This window comes from Danio rerio, chromosome 18, assembly GCF_049306965.1.
Source record: "Danio rerio strain Tuebingen ecotype United States chromosome 18, GRCz12tu, whole genome shotgun sequence".
Taxonomy (NCBI): Eukaryota; Metazoa; Chordata; class Actinopteri; order Cypriniformes; family Danionidae; genus Danio; species Danio rerio.
The window spans coordinates 13,995,592-14,019,967 of record NC_133193.1 but is presented as its reverse complement, the minus strand read 5'-3'; the positions used below and the strand labels follow the sequence as shown (position 1 = coordinate 14,019,967).

The window sequence follows — 24,376 nt, the reverse complement described above, 5'->3', positions numbered from 1 at the left end:
GGACTCGAACCAGCAACTTTCTTGTTGTGAGGCGACAGTGCTAACCACTGAGCCCCCGTGCCAGATGGTTTGGAACAATTATAGTAAATAATGATGGAATTTTCATTTTTGTGGTTGAACCACAAAACCACCTTTAATGAATTGTGAAAAGTAATGAAAATATGAAAAGAATACAGGACAATTAAATATTGTCCAATAAACATAAAAATAGTCAAGTCATATAATTTTTTTTATGTCTTCACAAATCTCTCCTATTTGTTTCAAAATATATTTTTACAGTTGAAGTCAGAATTATTAACACAATACTAGTATTCAGCTTAGATATTAATTTAAAGACTTGGAGTTGAAGTCAAAATTATTAGCCTTAAATTATTAAGTCAAAATTATTAGCCCTAAATTATTAGTCAAAATTATTTAATTATTTTAAATATTTTTTTTCTTTTTTAAATATTTCACAAATGATGTTTACCAGAGCAAGGAAATTTTCACAGTATGTCTGATAATATTTTTCTTCTGGAGAAAGACTTAATTGTTTTATTTCATCTAGAATGAAAGCATTTTTTTTATTTTTTAAAAACAATTTTAAGGTCAAAATTATTAGCCCCTTTAAACTAGATTTTTTTTCAGATAGTCTACAGAACAAACCTTCATTATACAATAACTTGCCTAATTACCCTAACCTGCCTAGTTAACCCAGTTAACCTAGTTAAGCCTTTAAATGTCACTTAAAATATCTAGTAAAATATTATTTACTGTTATCATGACAAAGATAACATAAATCAGTTACTAGAAATTAGAAATGTGTTGAAAATATCTTCTCTCCCTTAAACAGAAATTAAGAAAAAAATAAACAAAGGGGCTAATAATTCAGGGGGGTTAATAATTCTGACTTAACTGTATGTGTGTATATATATTTTTTTTATTTATGAATATTAAATATTAAGCTATGATGACAGATTTAATTAATGGCTAAAATATAACCCAAGTAAACCTAATAAACAAAATCATGAACTTTTTAAAACACTCTCTTTAAAGCGGACAGCAAAAACTGTCAAAATGAAGTCTTGTTGGCATCCAGTTTACAGAACAACAGATGGTTAGCTGCTCATGCTGTCAATTCAAATATCCCTTTTTTCTGAAGCGTTTTTAAAAACCTAACAGGTCTATTTGCCAGTAGGTGACGCAGTGGCTGATTCCAGTCCCCTCTCATCATGCGTTTATGCATAATGAGGCAGAAGGGGACAGAGTTCAGAAGAAGTTCAGCTCACTGCTAATCACGCTTTCCGCACTATTCTGGCAAATGCAAACCCTCTGAAGACCGTCACAGTAAAACCCTTACATCTACTGATTCAAGATGGCTTCTTATATAAGCTGTAACCTTTTGCACTGAAGATCAATTCTTTGTCTAAAGGTAAAGGGAGCGAGCTGGAGTAGCTAAAAGTGCTTGGCAAAGAAATGTGTTTTTGCAATTTCTGCCGTATCAATTGCAAGTTTGACGCAAATAAATAATGTTTGCGAGCCGTCTCATTTACACAGGGATGACCTCAGAGGAAAGTCTTGGCTCCTCTACTGATTAAAAAGTGATTTTTTTTATATTTGTAAATCAGTGTGTCTTTTGTGTTTTAAGTGTAAGTGTTTGACAAGCAGCTTCTCAAGGACACAACAAGGCTTATATTTAACAGTGCATTCAAGTCTAAAATCAGGTTTTAATCCTCTAATATGGCTTATTTGTGCTTTGGGAATGCTCATTGATATCCTTATTTAAAAAAAAAAATACAAATTTGTCAAAGCTACCCTGTGCAGAAAGGTTTCATCCCCTGATATAAATCTCCATTTGCACAGTGACAGAATGAGTGAGCCCTTACATAACCAGCCTCTTTTAGTCCACTGTGAATGACAGTCGTGCCTTCGCCAGCAGACAGGAATTTACTTGTTCTGAAAAAACAGTGTGTGTAAGACTACTAAAAGTTAAAAAACAAGGAAGCATTGGTACCCCATAGGGGGAAAAGAAGCAGTTGGTCTGATTTCCACATATTAAGATATTTCTTTCTTTCTATTTATTTTTTCAAAGTCTTATAGTCCCTGTAAATGAAACAGTAATAGCAGTTTTCTGTATTTTGTGATGGTGGTATTTTTCCCCATTTATTTTTGCTTTTGAATTGCATTATGAAACCTTGATCTTTCTTTCAATAACTTTTAACCTTGAAAACTTGTGACTTTTATTAGCATTTTTAATAAAGTGCTAAATTGTCTGGTGTTGGTGTTGTATGTTACAGTACAATAATCTTGTAATAAACTACCAGTACATTTTTTTATTTTTATTTTACAGGCTTGTTTCTCTATATATTACTTTTTATACATTCATATTATTTCAAACTACTAAAATGTCAGTAAAATTCACTTTGTTAAACTGAGTTGAATTTTCAACATTAAAAGCCGACAGAGCAGAGATCAACGTGCCTGAGAGTTTTATTTCAGTATGTTAATGAACTTAAAACTGAAACGGAATATTGAGTAGGGGGTGGGGCTTTCTTTTGCGCTTCATTCTCTAGTAGCAAACTAACGGTAAGAGAGGACTAAATGAATGCAATTTCTATGGAAGCCCTCAGGTTGACATAAACAGAAACACCACCACTCCAAACGTAGAAGAAAATGGTCAGACTTTCATTGAAGATTACCAAAATAAACAATTTTTTTTGTGAATTTACTTGCAGATTGATCATTCACCTTAAGAATAACAATGTGAGCTAGCAAAATAAACATTGTGCGTTTGTATTTCACGGAAGCTTTAAGAGTTTTTTATTGGATTCAGAAAAAAACACTGTTGTCCCATAACTTGCCTAATTAACCTAACTTTCTAATCAACTTAGCTAACTATGTCTTTGAATTCATTTCTAAGCTGAATATTAGTATCTTGCTAAATGACTTGGAAGATATTATGTACCAACATCATTGCAAAGACAAAATAAAGTGGTAATTAAAACTATTATTTTTAGAAATGTGTTGAAAAATATCTCAATTGGCAGAACTTGGCAAATATTAAAAAAAGAATTTATAAATTAATAATTTTGACATCAACTATACATACACACACACACACACACACACATACATACATACACAGACATACATACACACACATACATACACACACATACATACATACATACATACATACATACATACATACATACATACATACATACATACATACATATACGCACACACACACACACACACACACACACACACACACACACACACACACACACACACACACACACACACACACACACACAAAGAGATTAAGATAGTTTTTTTTAAATTATCATTTTAACTTAATTCCAAACAATTTATTCCAAACAATTAATTTTACTGTTAGCAAGTACAGTTAACAATTGAGTAAGTCCCCTTCCATCTAATATATATATATATGTGTGTGTATATATATATATATATATATATATATATATATATATATATATATATATATATATATATATATATATATATATATATATATATATATATATATATATATAGCACCGGAACATTTCAAAGGACAATAAATCATTCATCAACTAAAATCCTTAAAATCGCTAACATTTTAACATTTTTGGATGTATAGATTGCAAGTTTCTGCTAATATAGATTACGAGAGAGAGAGAGAGAGAGAGAGAGAGAGAGAGAGAGAGAGAGAGAGAGAGAGAGAGAGAGAGAGAGAGAATAATAGAAAGAAACAGAATAATTTCTCAAATACTTGATAAAAACATTTATGGAAGATGCCAGGTCTCTATAATATTTCCCTGATACTGAAATAATTAAAATATTATTCAAAACATTATTTAACCTATAATTGAATTACCTTGATAACCAAGACAAAATGCCTCCAGTAATTTATCACTAGAAGTATTTCACCTTAAATGAAACTAGCTCTGTGTTGAATTCAAGCAAAATGAACTGAATTTTACTGTAGGACAGTTATCTGGTATGTTACTGTATTTTAAAGTTGCATTGTGAAAATGACTGTATATTCCACAGTAAAGTCATACTGTACTGTAAATACATATACAGCAATATAAATAATGCAAATGCAAATTTTGTAGTTTTTGCTGTATTTGATTTACAGTAAATTATTGGCAATCTGCTGCTAGTAGTTTATTGTAGATTCAACAGGAAATTGTTAACAGAGTGTGTATAGTTACAGTAAATGCATAGTTAGTAGTTAGATTACCGCTCTGCTATGTCCTTTCTGTACAGATGTAAAACAGCTTCTACCTCAAGAATTATGTTCATATTTATGATGATGTTTATTGATGCAGCACTATGGTCCTGCAAGACACAATATTTCATTCCACTGAATATCCACACGTCTAGTTGAAAGACAATAAAGCTCAACTTGGACTTGAAATTGAAAATAAATATATATATATATATATATATATATATATATATATATATATATATATATATATATATATATATATATATATATATATATATATATATATATATATATATATATATATTAGGCTGGCTAAAATTCATAAACCTTAAAGCTATTCGGCGTCCAGAGGCCTTGTGCTACCATAGATAACATGAGAAAGTCTTTTTATCCGGTGCACTTTCTCTGTTAAAGGTGACAATATAAATGTTTCAGAGGAGGAAGGGTGTGACTAAGCCCTGTAAAAACGGCTGTAATTAAATTCACTGATTCCAACGCTGTAATAAAGTTGTTCTTATAAAGAAAACTAAATATAACCTTAATACAGACCTGCAACTCTAATCAGCGTCTCACAAGCCCGAGTCGCTGCTTTATAAAAGCAGCGCTTTAAATAATCCTTCATTTAAATGCAGAGCACTTTTGTTTTAAGATCACAGTTTTTTTAAGACCAATTCTGTTGTCCTAAAGAATCGTCTAATTTTGTAGTACATTCTGTTGGGCTATACTTTTTAGTAAGTTAATGATGTATTATAAATATTGCACACTTCTAAAAAGAGCATGTTGATGTTTTAAAATCAATTCACAAAGAAAAATGCAACATTTTTTTTTTTTTTTGGAGTTCATACTATACAGATATTTACAGAATGCTTTATAGCTATGATCATGTGCTGTCAGGGACACATGGAGCTTCTAAGGTTTTATTAAAGTCATTTACCTTTGTCTTTACTATCGTGTTCCTTAGGCAACAATAAAACATAGTAGGAATTCAGAAGAATATTGAGTGAATATTTAAATACTGTATAGTGAATATTTCCTTCAAACTTAGCCTTGCGCCACTCTAAAATACAACCTGAATGTGGACTGTCTGCATACGAATGGAAAGAAATTGAAAAGATAAGTGCAGAGACACATGTGATTGGAATTTGATCAGGTCATTCCAAAAAAACAGCAAGTCTGAGCTGTTTGGATCTGACAATAGTGCAAACTTTCCACCACTGGTCACAAGAACAGCCATTGGAGTCTGTAAAAAACAGTGTTTGTGATGAAAACTCAAGATCGAACTGTTTGACTCACCAGTAAAGGAGGCTGAGGAAGAGCAGAAAAAGGCACACGGTCAGTGAAAGTCCACTCGCCTCGACCCCAAACCACTTCAGACCGTCCACTAACAGCTGCATGATGGGATCTGTCAATCTCACCGTTTTCTTCCTGCACATAAAGAGGAGACAACAAACTAAATGCACTTGATGTTCAAAAGGACTGCACTACACAGTGAAAAAATCCTTTAGATGAACAATTTTATCTGATCTTTAAAAACAGACAAGTCAATTAAAATATTCATTCATTCATTTTCTTTTCGGCCCCCGCATATGTTTTATGCAGGTGATGCCCTTCCAGATGAAACCCATCACTGGGAAACATTCATACTCACTCATTCACACACATACACTACGGACAATTTAGTCTACCCAATTCACCTATAGCGCATGTTTTTGGACTTGTGGAGGAAACCAGAGCACGCGGAGAAAACCCACGCAAACACAAGGAGAACATGCAAACTCCACACAGAAATGCCAACAGGCCCAGCCACGGTTTGAACCATATTGGCAACCTTTTTGCTGTGAGGCGATCGTGCTACCCACTGTGCCACCGTGATACCTCCAATTAACCATAATATCATTAAATTATACGATCATCTGTCATACACTTAATAATGTATTTTTTTTTTTTTGCTGCTTGTTCAAATTACTTATTTAGGTTAAATTGTATCAATGCATTTTTTTCTTTTTTTGGCACAACTTAATTGTTTTATGTCCAATCCACTTAATTTTGTAGAAACAGCTATGGTAAATTAATTGATTTGTGTTGAAACAACATGAAGGAATTGTAAAAATGAATGACAACCAAAGGGCCCTCTGATTTCTGTGATGCTGAAAGTTATGGAATACATTATTTGACAAAATTATTATTACATTTTTAACGAATAATCACAATTTTTCCTATCCGTTTTACCTTTTGAGAATTTGAGAAACGTTCTAAAAATTAAAGATGTTAAATTGTATGTGTAATTGTACTAAGTGCTGAAATTTTTTCATTTATTAGATCTGTAACATTTATTTTTAGCTATTGAAACATATGAAAAAAATATAATTAGAAAAATATTATTTAAAAAAATAATAATTATTAGAAATTATAAAAAAATAGAAATAATAATAATAATTAGAAAAATAATAATTAGGAAAAAGGTGACACGATCGCTCGGTGAGTAACACCGTCACTTCACAGCAAGAAAGTTGCTGGTTTGGCCCATTGGCATTTCTAAATAGAGTTTACATGTTCTCCCAGTTTTGGCATGAGTTTTCTTTATTTGCATAAAGTTCTCAACCTTGTCACATCGCTCAACAAGCCCACCTGGTCGCCAGCGCTCACTGTCGTTCACTTAGACAGCGGTCGCCAGAAGTAGCTCGCTATATGTTGAAATAAACAGTCACTTGTCGGTACCACCAACATGCTGGATAAGTTGGTGGTACATTCCACTGTGGTGACCCCTGATAAATAAAGAGACTAAGCTGGAGGAAAATAATTGAATGTATTATTAGAAATAATAATAATAATAATAATAATAATAATAATAATAATAATAAACTTTGGCTGGGTCAGTTGGCATTTCTGTGTGGAGTTTGCATGTTCTCCGTGTGTTTGCGTGGGTGCTCCGGTTTCCCCCACAAGTCCAAAGACATGCGCTACAGGTGAATTGGGTAGGATAAATAGTCTGTAGTGTATGTGTGTGAATGAAAGTGTATGGTGTTTCCCAGTGATAGGTTGCAGCTGGAAGGGCATCCGCTGTGTAAAACATATGCTAGAAAAGTTGCCGGTTTATTCTGCTGTGGCAACCCCAGATTAATAAACGGACTAAGCTGAAAAGAAAATGAATAATAATAAAAATAATAATAATAATAATAATAATAATAATAATAATAATAATAATAAATGGAATTTAGGATGATTTAAACTAAAATTGAATATGGGGAGAAATGTTTTAATCCCAGCTGTTTATAAAAAAAAAACAATGACAATTGTGAATAAAATGATTTTAGGTACTGCAATATTTAATTATTATTTAATAATTTTTGATATTTCCAAATTATCATCATACATCATTATATAGAATTTTACTATGAAAAAATATAAGCTCAAAAAATGAACAGCATCCCCAAAGAAAGTGAGTAAAGGTGTATTTATATAGCACCTTTTACAGACAATAAGCCACAAAGTGCTTCACATTAAAAGAAAACTGGAAAAAGGTAAAAGAAAGCATATAATTAAACAAAATATATAAAAACAGGTTAAAAGTCCAAGAAAAGAAACACCAATATAAAACCAGCTAACCATAATGTTAATTAAAAGCTTGACCAAAAATGTGTCTTTAAATGTTTTTTAAAAAGGTCAACAGATCCCAGAGTTCTCAGTGCTAGAGGGAGAATTCCAGAGCCTTGGGGCCACAACACAGAAGGCACGGTCATCTTTAGTCTTAAGACATGTTCTGTGAATGGCTAAAAGGTCTTTGCCAAAAGACCTCAGAGACCAGCCACAGGAGTGACCATGTAAAAGATCTTGAATATAAAGGAGGGCTTGAACATGCAGAGCTCTACATGTTATTACCAGAATCGTAAAGTTGTCTACCAGCTAATAACGTTCTGTTAAAGTGAACATAATATTAGTTAACATGTTTTTAAAAAAAATACACAATACAAATAATTAAAAAATTACTGGTGTCTAGCATGGCTGACATTATATTATCATCAACTGTCAAACAGATTAAGAGCATATAAGAATATCAAGGTGTGCAAAAGGGCCAATATTATAAATTTCACAGTAATAGACCATGCAGGGAAACATTTAGATATAATAAAACTGACACTACCCATGTGATTTGTATACTTTGCATAAAGCAAAATGAGAAATTAGATAACCATCTCATGCTCACTTGATAAGACAGGAGAAATCAGAGCTATAAAAGTATACATTAAGGACATCGCAGGACTTGAGTTTACTGTACTAGATTTGTTTCAGTATTATTGATACATACATAATATCAAAGATGCAGTTATACAATGGAAAGATTTTTCTGGAAAGTCATTATATAGCTACAAGAAAGAAACAGATTTATCCATTTGACAGCGATTCCTTTCTGCTAACGTTATACCTCTATGTTTATTACGTAATTAACGTTCTCTAACAAATTAAAGTTAACAGTCGGGATATTTATAATTAAATGTCAACACTGTGTTACTGTTGCACCAGTACAAATACGATGAATAAGTTCAACACTTTCAATGTTATGTCATGTCACCTTTCACCTATTGTTTTGAAATAGCATGCGTACAGCAGTTTAGCCTTGCGGAAGAAGACATCTAATCTAATGGTCTTCTGCTAATATGTGTTAGTCTTGGTATTTCAGAGATGCTGTGTAGTAGTGTTATGAACGTATTAGTTAACCATGATAGTAAATAATAATAACAACGCGCTTACCCCGTGTTTGACAACAACCGCTTGCGATGACACAGAGGCGTTCTGGAACTTGTAGTTTTGCGCTGACAATAAGCGCTTTTCCCACGCAATGAATTGTGGTACTTGGAGTTTGCACAGTGCTTAAGTTTTTTTTTTTTACTTTATTATTAGGCTGTTAGAAGATTTTTTTATTAATAATAATAATAATAATAATAATAATAATAATAATAATAATAATAATAATATTAATAATAATAATAATAATAATAATAATAATAATAATAATAATAATAATAATAATAATATTAATAATAATAATAATAATAATAATAATAATAATAAGGAGAAGAAGAAGAAGAAGAAGAAGACAAAGAATCATAGTTATATCATATCATTGTACAATAATTATAATATTGAATTCAATTTTTTAATATAATAAATGTTTAAACATAATATGGGAATTAGTTATATCAAGTTGCATTTTAACATTTTGTGTACCCATTTTAGGGCTGTGTTCATTTCTTTCCACATCCATTACCTGTTAATCCAAAATTTATTATTAATTTAGATAAATTTTGAATGTAGTATTATTGATTATATTTACTAATTTAATGGTCATTTATTTATTGTTTTACTATTTTTTTAAATCATACTTTTTCTTCTATTAATCATTTTACTTTTATTGTTTACATTTGTTACAATTTTTTATTCCAGTTTATTTACCTCTTTGCATGTCCATTTAAATTTCGAAATAATAAAAAACGTTTTAACCTTGTTTCAACACAAAATTATTAGCCCTTTAAGCAATATATATTTTTCGATAGTATACAGAACAAACCATCATTATACAATAACTTGTTTAATTACCCTAACCTGCCTAGTTAACCTAATTAACCAAGTTAAGCCTTTAAATGGCACTTTAAGCTATATAGAAGTGTCTTAAAAATATTGAATCAATTATTATTTACTGTCATCATGAAAAAGATCTATTCATTTATTAGAAATTAATTATCAAAACTTTTATGTTTAGACGTGTTGAAAAAAATCTCTTCATTAACAGAAATTGGGGAAAAATAATCAGGGGGGCTAATAATTCTGACTTCAACTGTATGTGGTAATTTTTAAAATGCCTTTATTTAAAAATACCATTCATTTACATGAATATTATTGTACATTGTGTATCAAATTACAAAAATAGGGGCAACACGGTGGCTCAGTGGTTAGCACTGTCACCTAACAGCAAGAAGGTCACTGGATCGAGTTCCGGCTGCGTCAGTTGGCGTTCTCCCCATGTTGGCGTGGGTTTCCTCTGGGTGGGTAATGTCTAGATTGGACGGCTGCGGATACACACATCAGCATCATTTTTGTGACAATTAATCTTTTTTTAGTATTGTGACGGTTGGGTTTAGGGTTGGGTGGGGGTAGATATTAAAAAAAATATGTCATGCGCTGAACTGTAGGTGAATTGAATTAACTAAATTGGCTGTAGTGTATGAGTGTGTGTGTGTGAATGAGTGTGTATGGGTGTTTCCCAGTACTGGGTTCCAGCTGGAAGGGCATCTGCTGTGTAAAAACATATTTAGGATAAGTTGGCGGTTCATTCAGCTGTGGCAACCCCTGATAAATAAAGGGACTAAGCCGAAGGGAAATGAATGAAATTTAAAAAATTACAACAATATTAACATTTAATTAAAATGTAATATTAATATACCATTTTATCACCAGCACACATTTAGGCACTTTATCAGTAGTATTTTGACAGAACTAGCTCTGTTCATAAAGCTAGTGTACTGCGTGATCGAGTAGATCGTCGTTTGATTTAAACTCCCTGCTCAACACGATCAGCTCTCTCGTCGCTCGATTATAACGCAAAGTCGCTCCGTTCGCTCGCTCGTATCTCTCATTGCAACTTTTGCAGGCACTCACTCCACAGACATGATCACAAGCTGAAGCCAAGACCTGCAATTTGGCTCTGTTTTGGAGCCAAAACACCACCGAGACCCGTGGAGTTAAGTTGCAGACGTCCGTTTCTCATCACGCACCCCGGGCCGATCATCAAATGTAAATTCTGGATGTGATTTTTCAGTCTTTTATCCCTTTTCTCTCCCCCGATGAACTGGGTTAGTAATGCAGGAGATAGCAGCGATTCTGTCCGCGGCTCAAGATGGCAGATTTTTATTGAGTTGTGAACAGTGCTGTCGCTTCATTTTTTGCCATGAATAACAGAAACCCTTGCACCGATGGCCCCTGTATACGAAGGTAAGATCCACAGCCTTTACCATGGTGAAATTGATGTCAGACCTGCACGTAATTAAGCAACATTATTCACTCTCTGCGCAGAGAGACCGTCGGGTCCTGAGGTTCATTACCTATCTATTACTTGTGTCAGAGAGGATGCATTTGTTTACATTAATGTATGTATCAAAAGCAAAGCGTCTGACATATAGTTGTTGAGTTCGTTCTGCTTTATTGATTGTGAATGTGTGACTAAAATGCATTAACAATACCTATAATTGTCAAATGCTGTTCCTCACTTAACGTTTATCATTAAATGGTGCCATTACAAGGTTTTAAAATAGACTGTCGTGCATGCTCTGTGTATAATAGCCTAGGTTATTTGGATTTATTTGCTAGCGTACGAAACAGAAAGTGGATGTGAGTCAAACACTGTGCATACAGATGTACTTCTTGCTTTCTATTTTCTTATTGAACTATTATGGGACTTGACATGCTGCACAATAGCGTTCATGTTGTAATGGTTTAGCATAATTTATACTAACTAATACACTGCAGTGTTGTGGTGACTAATCTTTGTGCAGGAATGCTTCATAAAGCGAATACAGTGCAGTTTTTTTGTACCCTCTTAGCATTTATTTGTTCTCCACGAGTGGTGAAATCGATTCATCATCAGCCTAAAATACTGTTTTGTTCTCTATAGAGTGTCTCGAGGTCATTCACAGGGCCAGTTCACCCTAAAATGAATCCTGTCATCATTTGCTCGCCTTTTCTGTGGAGATTTTAGACAGAATGTTAGTGTCCGCCAGCCTGGTTGTTCACTTTCATAAAAGATGAATTGAAAGCGAACAGTGGTATCTTTTCCAGTCATACAGCTTTTGAATGATATGAGGGTGAGCAAATATGCTTGAATTGACAATTTTGGATGAACTATTCCCTTACGGCTGTCTTGAAACCTGTGCGCTTCCTACCTAGACAGCATCAACAGTGCATATGCAGCCTTTTATTCAGTGCTATAAAAATGCTGTCTGTGTAAGCAGCTCACTACTGTAGGTCTTGTGGCAGAGCCTGTGTTGTGGTTGAGTTTGGTTTCAGATTGAGAACAAATCCTCTTTGTTGGTGTTAGTTCATAATTAAAGATGAAGCCCTGAAAATGTCAGAGGTGCCATGATGCCTCCCTCAGACAACTGCAGGATTAAGCTTGAATTTTGAAAAGTATTTTTGATTGATTGATTACCCAGGCTCCCTCTGCTGGTGGTATCAATCCCACCATAGCAAATGTTAATCAATGTCTTTGTGATTATTTGCAAACAAATAAGCAGTGCTTTTAATGAACTAACAAACAAAGGGAAGTGGGAAATATGCAAACTTTTACTCAAATAGTTTTTTGACTTATTAGGTGCTCGGATGATTTTACTATGCAAATGATAGATAGATAGATAGATAGATAGATAGATAGATAGATAGATAGATAGATAGATAGATAGATAGATAGATAGATAGATGACAGACAGACAGACAGACAGATAGATAGATAGATAGATAGATAGATAGATAGATAGATAGATAGATAGATAGATAGATGACAGACAGACAGAGAGACAGACATAGATAGATATATAGATAGATAGATAGATAGATAGATAGATGACAGACAGACAGACAGACAGACAGACAGACAGACAGACAGACAGATAGATAGATAGATAGATAGATAGATAGATAGATAGACAGACAGACAGACAGACAGACAGACAGACAGATAGACAGATGATAGATAGATTTATTTTGTTAGAATACAACTTTTGAAAATCTTTAAAGTCCATGTAAAATCAAATGTACAATGTTTATTTTGCTAGTTTGCTAGTAATTATTCTTTAGGTGAACAATTAACTTTTTTTTGGTAATCTTTAATCACAGTCTGTGTATTTGCTTCTGTGTTTGGTGTGGTGGTCCTTCTCTATTGATCTCTGAGTCAGTTTGATGGCTTCAGCTACAATATTTTTAGCCACGCCCCTCTTACCGTTAGTTTGCTGCAAATAAATGATGCTCAAAAACAAAAGCCCCGCCCCCCACTGAAAATTCCTTTTCAGTTGAAAGTACATCAATATGCTGAAATACAAGTCTCAGCAACTTCCAGTTCAAGCGGACTTTAATGTTACAACCTCATGGGACATCAGAAGACCCTTGAGGCTTGTCTTAGCCTCATCGTTACTCCTGAAGTTTGCTCTGTGTATTGTGTAAACAGCTTTTCCTATGGGGACGTTTACCAAGATCCCAAACAAAACCGAGTGAGCTCAATTTAGAACCAGTCTGCAGAACTTTAACGTCATTGTTTAGTCAAATGGTGGTGCTTATAAGGTGCAAAAAGAGATCTGTCATTTGGAAGTAGTCGCTGAAGTAGAAGTGACATTGTTCTGCTGGCTTCTCTTTTTCTGCTCTTGCTTATTATAGATGCATGCGCTCAGAATGGAAATGTGGGGCAGCATCACACATTTTCTTTACTGTCCATATGTCTCGTGTGATATTATGAATGTAATTATGTGGTTGTTACACTTCCGATGGCTGGATATGGATGGTTTCTGTTACTGTTTATTACTCTTTGTTTTACTCATAGACTATAGTGCTTTTTTAGGTGAGTTTTAAAATTGGGAGTTTATTTGTCATTTCCTTATAGATGATTTAATGGGTTGGTAATCTAAAAATTGAACATTTGTTGTTAACTTAACCACCCTCAGGTAACAGAGTTGAAAAATTAAGTGATTAATTTTCTTTTTATAGGTTGTTAAAATATTGGTGTCTGTGATGCAGCAAGTTCAGAGACTGTTGTGTACACCATTATTTTATATAAAGTTCTCTTTAATGTGTGATATGACTAAAAAGTGGTCAGAAACAAATATTTTCTGAATTCAAATGAGTAGCGGCTTGGACCCGGAAAAAGTATTCCATACGACACCACTTAGCAGGCGAATAGCTCAAATGTTTGGACTGTGGGGAAAACTGGAGCACCCGGAGAAAACCCACGCGAACACGAAGATAACATGCAAACTCCACACAGACTGCATACTGGCCCAGCCGGGACTGGAACCAGCGACCTTTTTGGTTTGAGGTGACAGTGCTAAGCCACATTTTTGTGTGAACTATCCCTTCACTAATTGGTTAACATATTGCTTTTTGTGGTTTGGTGCATTTGAAAATGCATTAAAAACTAGATTAAATGTACCGTCATGCTTGTTTATGGTTTATTTACAGACTCCTCTGCTCATCTCATGCCTGTCAGATGCATGTATTGTGTTGTTAAAAGCACGTGTGAGCTGCCTTGAGCTCTTTTGAAAATCAGGAGTAAAAGACCTTTCAGTTTGTGAATAAATATCTGTTACTGCTCCAGTTTAGGGTACAGACTGTCCGTTGAGACGTTTGTAATGCCAGTCCATAGTGAGAGCTCTTTGTTGTTGCCTTTTCCCCTGCACTGATGTGTCTTTGTGGAGCGCTGTGGTGCAGGCCCAAATGCTCTGGCTCAATCCCATACGGAAGAGTAATCTGGGGCCAGAGGAGTCTTGGCTCCTGGCCCCGTAACCCACACTGACATGTTGATAAATGCCTGATGTGAGGACCAGGACGACCTGTCTCTGAGGCAGTAGAAAGCAAATGTTTAGCCTTGAAATGTGGAGATGGAAAGACACCTTGAGACAGGCCTGTCTGGGTTTTTCAAGCGAATTGGTGGGATTTTTTTTTTAAGGGGTAATGTGAGGTGATTATTAAACAGCATGTTTGGAGCTGAAACTCTCTTTTTAAAGTAAACATTCTGTCATTATGTATTTACAAATCCGTCAGCAGATCACTAAGGTTTCTGCTCATTGATGGATCAGTAGATAGAGCAGGAGCCTGTATCATACAACTGAGTTAGCTGGCTATCAAGTTCCAGTTAAGTTTGCACCAATTCTGAGTTTTTACTGTGATGGCAGCTCAGCTCATCTCAGGTGCTTCATAATATCATGGCAACAAAGATCGGTTAAAGTCAAGCTGCCTTTGTGACCTCAAACCCAAGATTGGTGCAAACTAAACTGAAACTTAACTAGCTATCTAGCTAATACAGCTTCATAGTACAGACCCCTGGCTTTCAAATACTCTAGTGCAGGGGTGGGCGAACTCGGTCCTGGAGGTCGATGCCTTGCACAGTTTAGCTCCAACTCTAATCAAACACACCTGCTTATAGATTTCTAGTGATATTGAAGACATTGGCTGTTTCTCAATTCCAAGAACGCAGAGAATGGACTTGCGTTCTTGTGGAGACCGGTCTTGCCAGATGTCCTCGGAAGAACGAACTTAGGAGACCGAGAGGGCAGAGAACGCGTCCTTTGAGAAATGAGATGCTGCGTTCTTCCTGATGGTCATGTGACCTTCACGCGTTTTAAATGGTAAATTATTTAAACATTACAGCACTCATACAACGATTTATTGTTTTTCCCCTCTTCAAAATATATACTTTGCATAAAAGCATTATAAATATACTCTGCACAATATAAATAAAACTAATTTTAATACGAATTTCAGCAAGCAAACACCCTTATGTGTTTATTCCTATATTAAGATGTTCATGTTAATGTTTACTTTCACCGTTTCGTTTAGGGAAACTCCTGAGGTAAATAAATTATATCTCTGAACTTTAATAATAAATCTAAATAAAATGCTGCGCTTCCCATCTCCAGTCGCAATGACTTCTGGGACTTAAAGAGCGAGTTCGGTGCTCAAGTCTGCATCAGTGCGTCCTCGATATCAAGAACACATCCGGGAAGTTTCACACGTCCTCCGTACTTGCGGTCTTGAGTATTGGAACTGAACTTAGGCAGCTGATGATGACGTTGCACGAGAACACGAGGACGCAAGACCGCTGAAGAACGCATATTAAGAAACAGCCATTGATTAGCATGTTCAGGTGTGTTTGATTATTGTTGGAGCAAAACTGTGCAGGACACCAACCCTCCAGGACTGAGTTTGCCCACCCCTGCACTAGGCTATTTGAAAGCACTAGTGTTTGTGTATTTGCATTTGGTGAGCAACACTTAAGAGTGGTGAAGCGGTGATCTTCAGAGCCAATAACCTGTTGAGCACATAAACAATATAGCCAATCAGCAGTGTTTAAGCACATGCTCAGAAGCGGTGTGAACCTACACCAGTCTCCCGATTCGGTTCAGTTACGATTATCATGCCATCGTTTGGCGGAGGAGGTGTCGGTGTGTGTTTGTCTGAATAGCACAGCTCAGAACCGGTTTAGTACTGTGGTGTAAGTAGCCTGCTATAGAACGGGTTTCCGGCCGCCGCTGAGATCAGATACTATACCAAATTTGGAGACCCGGGGGTGTTACAGACTGTACCAAAAAGCTGAGGACCAGGGGCAGAGTGAAATTACAGGAGCTTTCCGGTTGAAATAACAAAACGGGAGGGTGGTGGGAGATGGGTCTGAAATACGGGAGACTCCCAGAAATAACGAGTGAGTGTTATGGTTCTTACATCTCTATGATTGGTCATTGTTTAAACGCTCAACAGAAACTGTCAGCGCTGTTCAACGATAAGTGACGCGGACACTGAAAAATTCGCAGTAACAGTCTGCATGCGCATAATAAAGCTGATCCGTAGTAGACGCTCTAAAGACACACTCGTGTCAGGATCCACAAGTATCACTTTAATAGCGATAGAGGAGAGGAAAAATTACCTTACAAACATGCCAGCAGTTAAAAGATCCAAAGTGAGAGAGAGAGAGAGCTTTCATTTTCTCCTTAGCAGTGAAATAGTGTCCCCTGGTTCTGCTGTACTTCAGTGTCAGTGAAAGACTGTCCAGCAAACTGGCTTGCAGTGAATTGTACACAGTTGTCTGTTTTTTAGGTAGTTGGAGCATTTTACCTGTCCTCGCCTCGTTCGATTAGTATTCTACCATGACATAGCGCATATGGGATGAATTACGTCAGTACGTAACAACCGAGATGATCTATTAATGAACTAATAAAGAATTGTTCATGTCTACATCGCAGTGCATCGAAGAAATGACTAATTTTGACACCCCCAATGCTCAGTCAGTGGCACTTAAATTCAATATTGGTTGGATAGCTGTTTGACAATCCGACTGCACTCATACTTATAAATGCATCTTTGTTGTTGTTGTTGTTGTTTGGTAGGTTTGGTTATTAAAATGTGCAGCATGAATGTGAAGCAAACCAGGGTTTATTCTATCAATCTATTGAATTAAATTGAAGTGAAGTCTGTAGAGATGTCAGCCAAACAAATTGAATCATCAACACTAACATATGAAACATTTTCTATTTATATATAATATGCAGTTCGATCGTAGAGATTTGATCAAATGATTGATATAAATTGCTCACCATAAACTGTCTAGCTCTTAATAGCACCATCAGATCTAAACCATGTGATTGGGCTTTCCATTTCTTTGACCTGTACATGATCTCCACCAACAGTTTTTTGCTTTTCAGACCTTTGGAAACCTTGTTTCCCTTGAGTTTGAGTTCCCGTCACCATCTCATAAATTTCCTAAAGCAACTGCTCTAACATGTTTTGTCTTTGTTATTTTAGTGAGCTTGATTGATTGTCCCTAACTGATCTTAACCCATGCGCAAGGTCCAAGGTCGTTGTCAGCTGAGAATTGCAGGAAAATCTATAAGTTTGGAGGTCATTACTCCGGACTGAGTTTACATTGTTGCCCCCCTCACTCCAAAGGAAGTGCTTTTTTGCGAGGACGCAGAAACATTGTCACAGCGGTCTCCGTTTGGCCTGGTTCTCATAGACATCCACGTTTTTAAAAACCACAATGGCTGTCCAGGTCATCGGTCGCTTTCAGAAATAGCTGTTTTTAGTCCATTAGACCTCACTGGGGTTTTCTGCCTCACCGTAGGTCAGCGAATGAACCGTCGTCTTACTGAATGTGATTATGCTGTCCACATCTTGTGCTCCCTTTGAAGCCTGAGGGACATTTGAGCTTTCGGAACCTCGGTGGGGAAATGGCTCACAGGTGTGCTTTGGTGCCCAGGGGAGAAGAATAGTGGGTTATGGGGGTTGGTTAGTTAATGGGGTCTGTCCTACTGATGGAAAGCAAAAATGTGGGGGGAAACGGGGCTTTGTGTTACAGACCAAGGTGAGCTCATTCCTTTTTTTTTTTTTTTTTTTGGTGGGTGTTTGAGATATTGACCAGTTTTTTCATCTAGAAACTGATGTGTGTACACTGTAAAAAATGCAAGGTTCCACACAGTTCTTTCATGTTGTTCCTTCCAACACAAATCATTAAAGTTAATTTGTTTTGGCAAATTTAAGTGGATTGAATATAAAGCAACTAAGCTGTCCCAAAACATTGTTTCAGCTCATTCTGAATAAGTAGTTTTTGAACACATTTTTTTATGAGTGTATTATCGATGCATTTCAATGGTCAAAAATTAATGTGCAATAAAAGCTTTAACCCTTTAGGTACTCCTCGAAAAAATGTTTGGATTGCATTTCTTAACTCCTAATATCACTATTTAACACATTTTTTCTGAGAGTGTACAAACTTAACATTGCTTATCCTGCGATGTGACTATTGCAAATGATCACATTGCGATATCGATGCTAAAACAATAAATTGTGCAGCCCTATTTGCCATTATCCTTCAAATCACTAGGTTTGACCAATTTGTCAGCATTTTTGATCACTTACAGTTGAAGTCAGAATTATTAGCCCCCCTGTTTATTTTTTTTTCCCAATTTCTGTTTAATGGAGAGAATTTTTTTTTCAACACATTTTTGAACATAACTGCTTTAATAACTCATTTATAATAACTTATTTATTTATTCTTTGCCATGATGACAGTAAATAATATTTTAGTAGATATTTTTCAAGACACTTCTATGCAGCTTAAAGTGACATTTAAAGGCTTAACTAGGTTAACTAGGTATGTTAGGGTAAGTAGGCAAATCATTTTTTATCGATGGTTTGTGTGTAAACTATCGAAAAAAAATAATTAAAGGGGCTATAATTTTGACCTTAAAATGGCTTTTAAAAATTAAAAAACTGCTTTTATTCTAGCTCAAATAAAACAAAAAAGACTTTCTCAAGAAGAAAAAATATTATCAGACACACTTTGAAAATTTCCTTGCTCTGTTAATCACCATTTTGGAAATATATAAAATAAAAAAAAACAATTAAAGGGCGGCTAATAATTCTGACTGTATGATGTAGTAAGCTTTTGTATGCTTAATCTTTTTTTAGCTTAATTTTTTGCATAAATATCTCTGTAATGCTGAACAACAACAGTTTTTCTGAATTTATACTCTTGCTCTCAGTAATGAACTCAGTTGCATGGAATTGGAACTGGAATAAGAAAATAAGACTTTGATTTAATCTTGTATCTGCACTCATTTGCTGGTTTATCAATAAATGATGGAGAAGCTCTCTGAGAAACAGTTAATGGTGAACGTTTATGAATGAAATCCAGAGAGGACTAATAAAACTAAAGTCATTTGCACTCCATGTACATGGCTACAATTATATCTTCAAAGCTTAACAAGTATGAAATGTAAACACAGTGCATGTTTTGGCAAAACATGTTTCTCTCATTAAGTGATTCATGTGGGGGGGCTGTCACAGTGATTCTTGACCTCTAAGAAGTCTTACAGAATGAAAACGTTACATTGTCACAATAAGTAAACCGTGTTAAACGTGACTTTTAATGTTTAATTCATCTCTTTTCTTATAAATAGAGTAAAAGCAAACTTTGAATCCTATTATTCTGGGAAGCTCAGAGAATTCATTTAACAGCATACAAACACTCGCTTTTTTCTGAAGTTGTTTATTTGTAAAAAGGGTTTGCATTTCACATGCTGTTTGTTTCATTGTATGCAAATATATGTTTGGTAGAGTTGAGGCAAGCAGAGAAGTTGAGCAGTAAAAGTAAAATAAAATATTTTACTTTCTATAATAATAATAATAATAATAATAATAATAAAAATACAACAACAACATACTATTAATAATATCAATAATAATAATAATATTTATTATTATTATTATTATTATTATTACTATTATTATGTTGTTGTTGTTGTTGTTGTTGTTAATATATTGTTGTTATTATTATTGCTATTATTATTATGTTGTTGTTGTTGTTGTTGTTGTTGTTGTTGTTGTTGTTGTTGTTGTTGTTGTTGTTGTTGTTGTTGTTGTTATTATTATTATTATTTTATTAAAAAGTTGTTGTATCACTAATTTTGTATCCTTTTTTTCTTGTAAGTTTTGTAAGTACATACTTTTCAGAATAATTGTTGCTTAATTTTTTTGTATGTTTAGGCCAGCAGAGATTTCAGGGAATACGTGTTAATTATTTTAAATAAAATATTTTACATGTTATTATTATTTTTATTTACATTATAAAAAAATATGATCTATGTTATATTGTTATTATTTATATTTTTATTAAGAATAAAAATATTTTCACTTTTTTTCTTTCACTAACCACTTAATATTTTTTGTTTATTTCTTTTCTTTTGTACAGATCATCCAGAATAATTTTTGTTGCCCAATTTTTGTAGAGTTGAGGCCAGCAGAGAATTTGGGCAATAAACAAATGTTATTTTACATGGTCTTATCATTGTGAAGTTTTTTTCTTATACAGGTATTATATATATATATATATATATATATATATATATATATATATATATATATATATATATATATATATATATATATATATATATATTGTATAATAACTTATTATTTTGTGTAAATACTGAATTTTGTATCTTAAATTATTTTACACATTTTTATTAATTTTATTGGCTAATTTTATTAATTTTTCCTTAATACTTGGTTTAAGTGAGATGAAAAGGCAGACAATTTTTTAATCAAAAATTAATTGATTGATTGATTGACACAAATGCATTAATTCTTAATTGTAAAGAAATTAAATAAACTTTTCACTTTACTTGTAGTTTGTTTTGATTGTGTTGTACTTTCATCATTTTATAATTTATATATTTATTGTATTTTTCATAGGGCAGCACAGTGGCCCAGTGGTTAGCACTCTCACCTCATAGCAAGAAGGTCACTGGTTCGAGTCACGGTTGTTTGCATGTTCTCACCGTGTTTGCGTGGGTTTGCTCCAGTTTCCCTCACAATCCAAAGACATGTGGTCAGACAATGCATCAGCTTGTGTTTGTAACCAATATTTACTAATGGATGTTTTTAAATATTATTATTTAGATCATCACAAAGCATTGACAACTGCTGTATCTTTCCCTTCAGATTGGGTTGTGTTTGTCTGTATGTCCCCATGGGCACCACAGCACATGACCTGCAGGCTGCATAATGGGATTTTATTACTTCATAATTAGCCTGTTTGCTGTGCTCATGTTGACTTATGTAATAATTAGTTATGTAACCCCCAGTTTAAACGACTAATTTGCGGTTCTCTGTTTACTAAAGTTTGGGCACGACTGCCAACGATTAGGCCTCTATAAGGTTTGAGGCAGAGCGATGCCAGCGATTGTTAGCCCGATAGCTCTCGCCACATGGGCTATGCTAGGTTAGGTGAGTTCAGCACTGATTCGCAGCCATGCGGAAACACAGAAGGATCCAGCTGCAAGCGTCTCTGTTTGTTTGGCCGCGACCGTCAGATATGATGCAGCACCAAGGGCATTTTCAGACAATGCTGAGTGTCATACCTTTCTACACCCACACTTATCCTGCAGCACAGATGCATTCTGGGATATGTGCCATGTTTACACGGAAAACAAAAGCTTTGCATTCAGTTGCCAGGCTGTGTCAACACACGGTCATTTAGTGAGGTAAATAAGCAGCTATGAAAATGAAAAGGGAAACAACATATCACAAGGAAATCGAACACACAAGATATTTATTTCTTCTCAAAATCAAACAAGTGCTCAGGGGAAGCTTAAATATTGTCTCAGTGCTCTTGGAGTAATGCATTCATCTGAATAAATTGCAAAAATCAGTGCAAGGCACTCGAACAAAAAATATCAAGTAGTTATTGACATGGCTGTATCTTAAAACTGACATTAAGCAGTTTTAAGGAATGGCCATGTCAATAAAGGTTTTTTATTATTTTTTCCGCATTTTTAACGATAATTTGTTTGTTTGTTTGTTACGATCTTGTAATATTTGTTACGATCTTGTTTATATCTACTGTATCATAGACTATATGTATTTACTGTATGTGCAATTGAAGCTTTTTTCACCTTGCAACCTCAGATTAGCCTTTTTACTTTATCTATGTCAATTTCCTTTTTACTTTAGTACTGGAAGGTGGTCTCACAAATCAGTCTATATATTTATGTTTATTTTTCCCTCAATTTCTGTTTATTGGAGAGATTTTTTTCAACACATTTCCAATCATAATAGTTTTAATAACTCATTTCTAATAACTGATTTATTTTATCTTTGCCATGATGACAGTAAATAATATCTGACTAGATATTTTTCAAGGCACTTCTATACAGCTTAAAGTGACATTTAAATGCTTAACTAGGTTAATTAGGGTAACTAGGCAGGTTAGGGTAATTAGGCAAGTTATTGTATAACGATGGTTTGTTCTGTATACAATTGGACGAAAAAACGCTTAAAGGGGCTATAATTTTGGCCTTAAAATTGTTTATAAAAAATTTAAAACTGCTTTTATTCTAGCCGAAATAAAACAAATAAGACTTTCTCCAGAAGAAGAAAAAAATTATCTGACATACTGTGAAAAATCCCTTGTTCTGTTAAACATAACTTGGGAAATATTTAAAAAAGAAAAAAAAAATTCAAAGGGGGTTAATAATTCTGACTTCAACTGAATCCAGCAGGCACACAACATCATAAGACGGTTAATATTAGGTTAGATTTAGGTCGTGACATAAGGTGACCAAAATCCAATGTCTGATAGATGTCATAGTGGTAATGTCCACACAACATCAAGGTGTAACATGGTTAGACATTGATATTTGGTTGATTTTTAGGTTGGACGTTGGACATTGGCGTCAGCCTGACATTGGGTTTTGACGTCAACCTGAAATCCAATGTCCCCACGACGTTGGGGTACTGTTCAAATTGTTGACGTCCTGTGCCTGCTGGGTATACTCCCCAATGAATTGCAAGATATTTAAGTTTGAAAAAGTCAAACGTGAGAAAAAAAAGTCATGCTTGTGAAAAAGAAGGATTGCGAGTTAACAATTTTGAGTGTTTATCTTGCAAAAAAGACTTCTTTTCTGCTCTGGGTATTGAGTTTGTCTCAAAATTAAAAATTTTTAGAATAAATTTGTAGCAAAATAGTTTGAATTGCAAGAAAAAGTCCAAATTGTTTCTGCTATGGTAAAAAAAAAAAAAAAAAAAAAAAAAAAAACATAAAATGGCAATTTTTGTTATTAGGGTATATACTTACACCTTGAACCGTGCACTCACACTGAATTTTACCATCCGAGCCAGAGCACGCTTATGTCATCTATGATGCAACTGTTCAGTTTAACAGATGAGAAGCGCTCTCGCTCAGCACAGTGAACATTGCTTTAGTTATATTGATTGTATTATTTTTAGTCGTTTAATATGCTGTTACACACAGTCAAATATTTTGACAGACAGATCCACAACTTTTGACACTCATAAATTATCATAAAAGCTCTCATGCAGCACGTATTAGAAGGTTTACTGAAGGTGCAGGTGATCTACAGTGAGGAGTTTGTATCTTTGATAAACTATGACAGCTCGCGTTGATAATGTAAGAATGATTAATAAATTGATATGAAATAGTCCCTTAAAAGTTCAGGTTCATGCTTATGCTCATTCTAAAGCCCAACTGAACCACACTCTGGCATACCTCTTCCAACCAGGCCCAGGCCGGCCAACTGAACCACTCACAGGGAGGGTATAGAGCACTCACACTTGTTAAACGAGCTGAGAAATGGGGGTAAAATACGCCCATGCGCAGTTCAGATATAGCCTAGTGCAGGGGTGTCCAAGCTCGATCCTGGAGGGCCAGTGTCTTGCTGAGTTTAGCTCAATCTGCTTCAACACACCTGCCAGGATGTTTGTAGTATATGGAGTAAGAGCTTGATTAGCTGGTGCAGGTGTGTTTGATTAAGGCTGGAGCTAAACTCTTCAGTTTGGACACCCCTGGCCTAGTGTGAGTACTCAGTAGCTCTTATTTCACAA

At 34.6% G+C, this 24,376-nt stretch overlaps 2 protein-coding genes across 9 annotated transcripts in view; one reads left to right on the top strand and one right to left on the bottom strand.

Moving 5' to 3' along the window:
• The window catches only part of tbxas1 (thromboxane A synthase 1 (platelet)), a 216,708-nt gene extending 207,688 nt beyond the window's left edge, over window positions 1-9,020 (bottom strand). For 4 of the 5 annotated variants that reach the window (XR_012393810.1, XM_073929585.1, XM_073929583.1 and 1 more), the window contains exons 1-2: window positions 8,975-9,018; window positions 5,519-5,650 (exon numbers count right to left, since the gene is read on the bottom strand). Coding sequence is in view for 4 of the 5 variants with exons in the window: in XM_073929585.1 (XP_073785686.1) it covers window positions 5,519-5,619 (101 nt within the window). In the remaining variant the exon portion in view is untranslated. 5 annotated transcript variants of the gene reach the window in all.
• A 1,835-nt stretch (window positions 9,021-10,855) lies between these two features.
• Window positions 10,856-24,376, top strand: part of hipk2 (homeodomain interacting protein kinase 2) — a 184,135-nt gene continuing 170,614 nt past the window's right edge. For all 4 annotated transcript variants that reach the window (XM_005158993.6, XM_005158992.6, XM_005158991.6 and 1 more), the window contains 1 exon segment: window positions 10,856-11,212. In XM_005158993.6, the coding sequence (XP_005159050.2) occupies window positions 11,194-11,212 (19 nt within the window). In that variant the 5' untranslated portion in view covers window positions 10,856-11,193.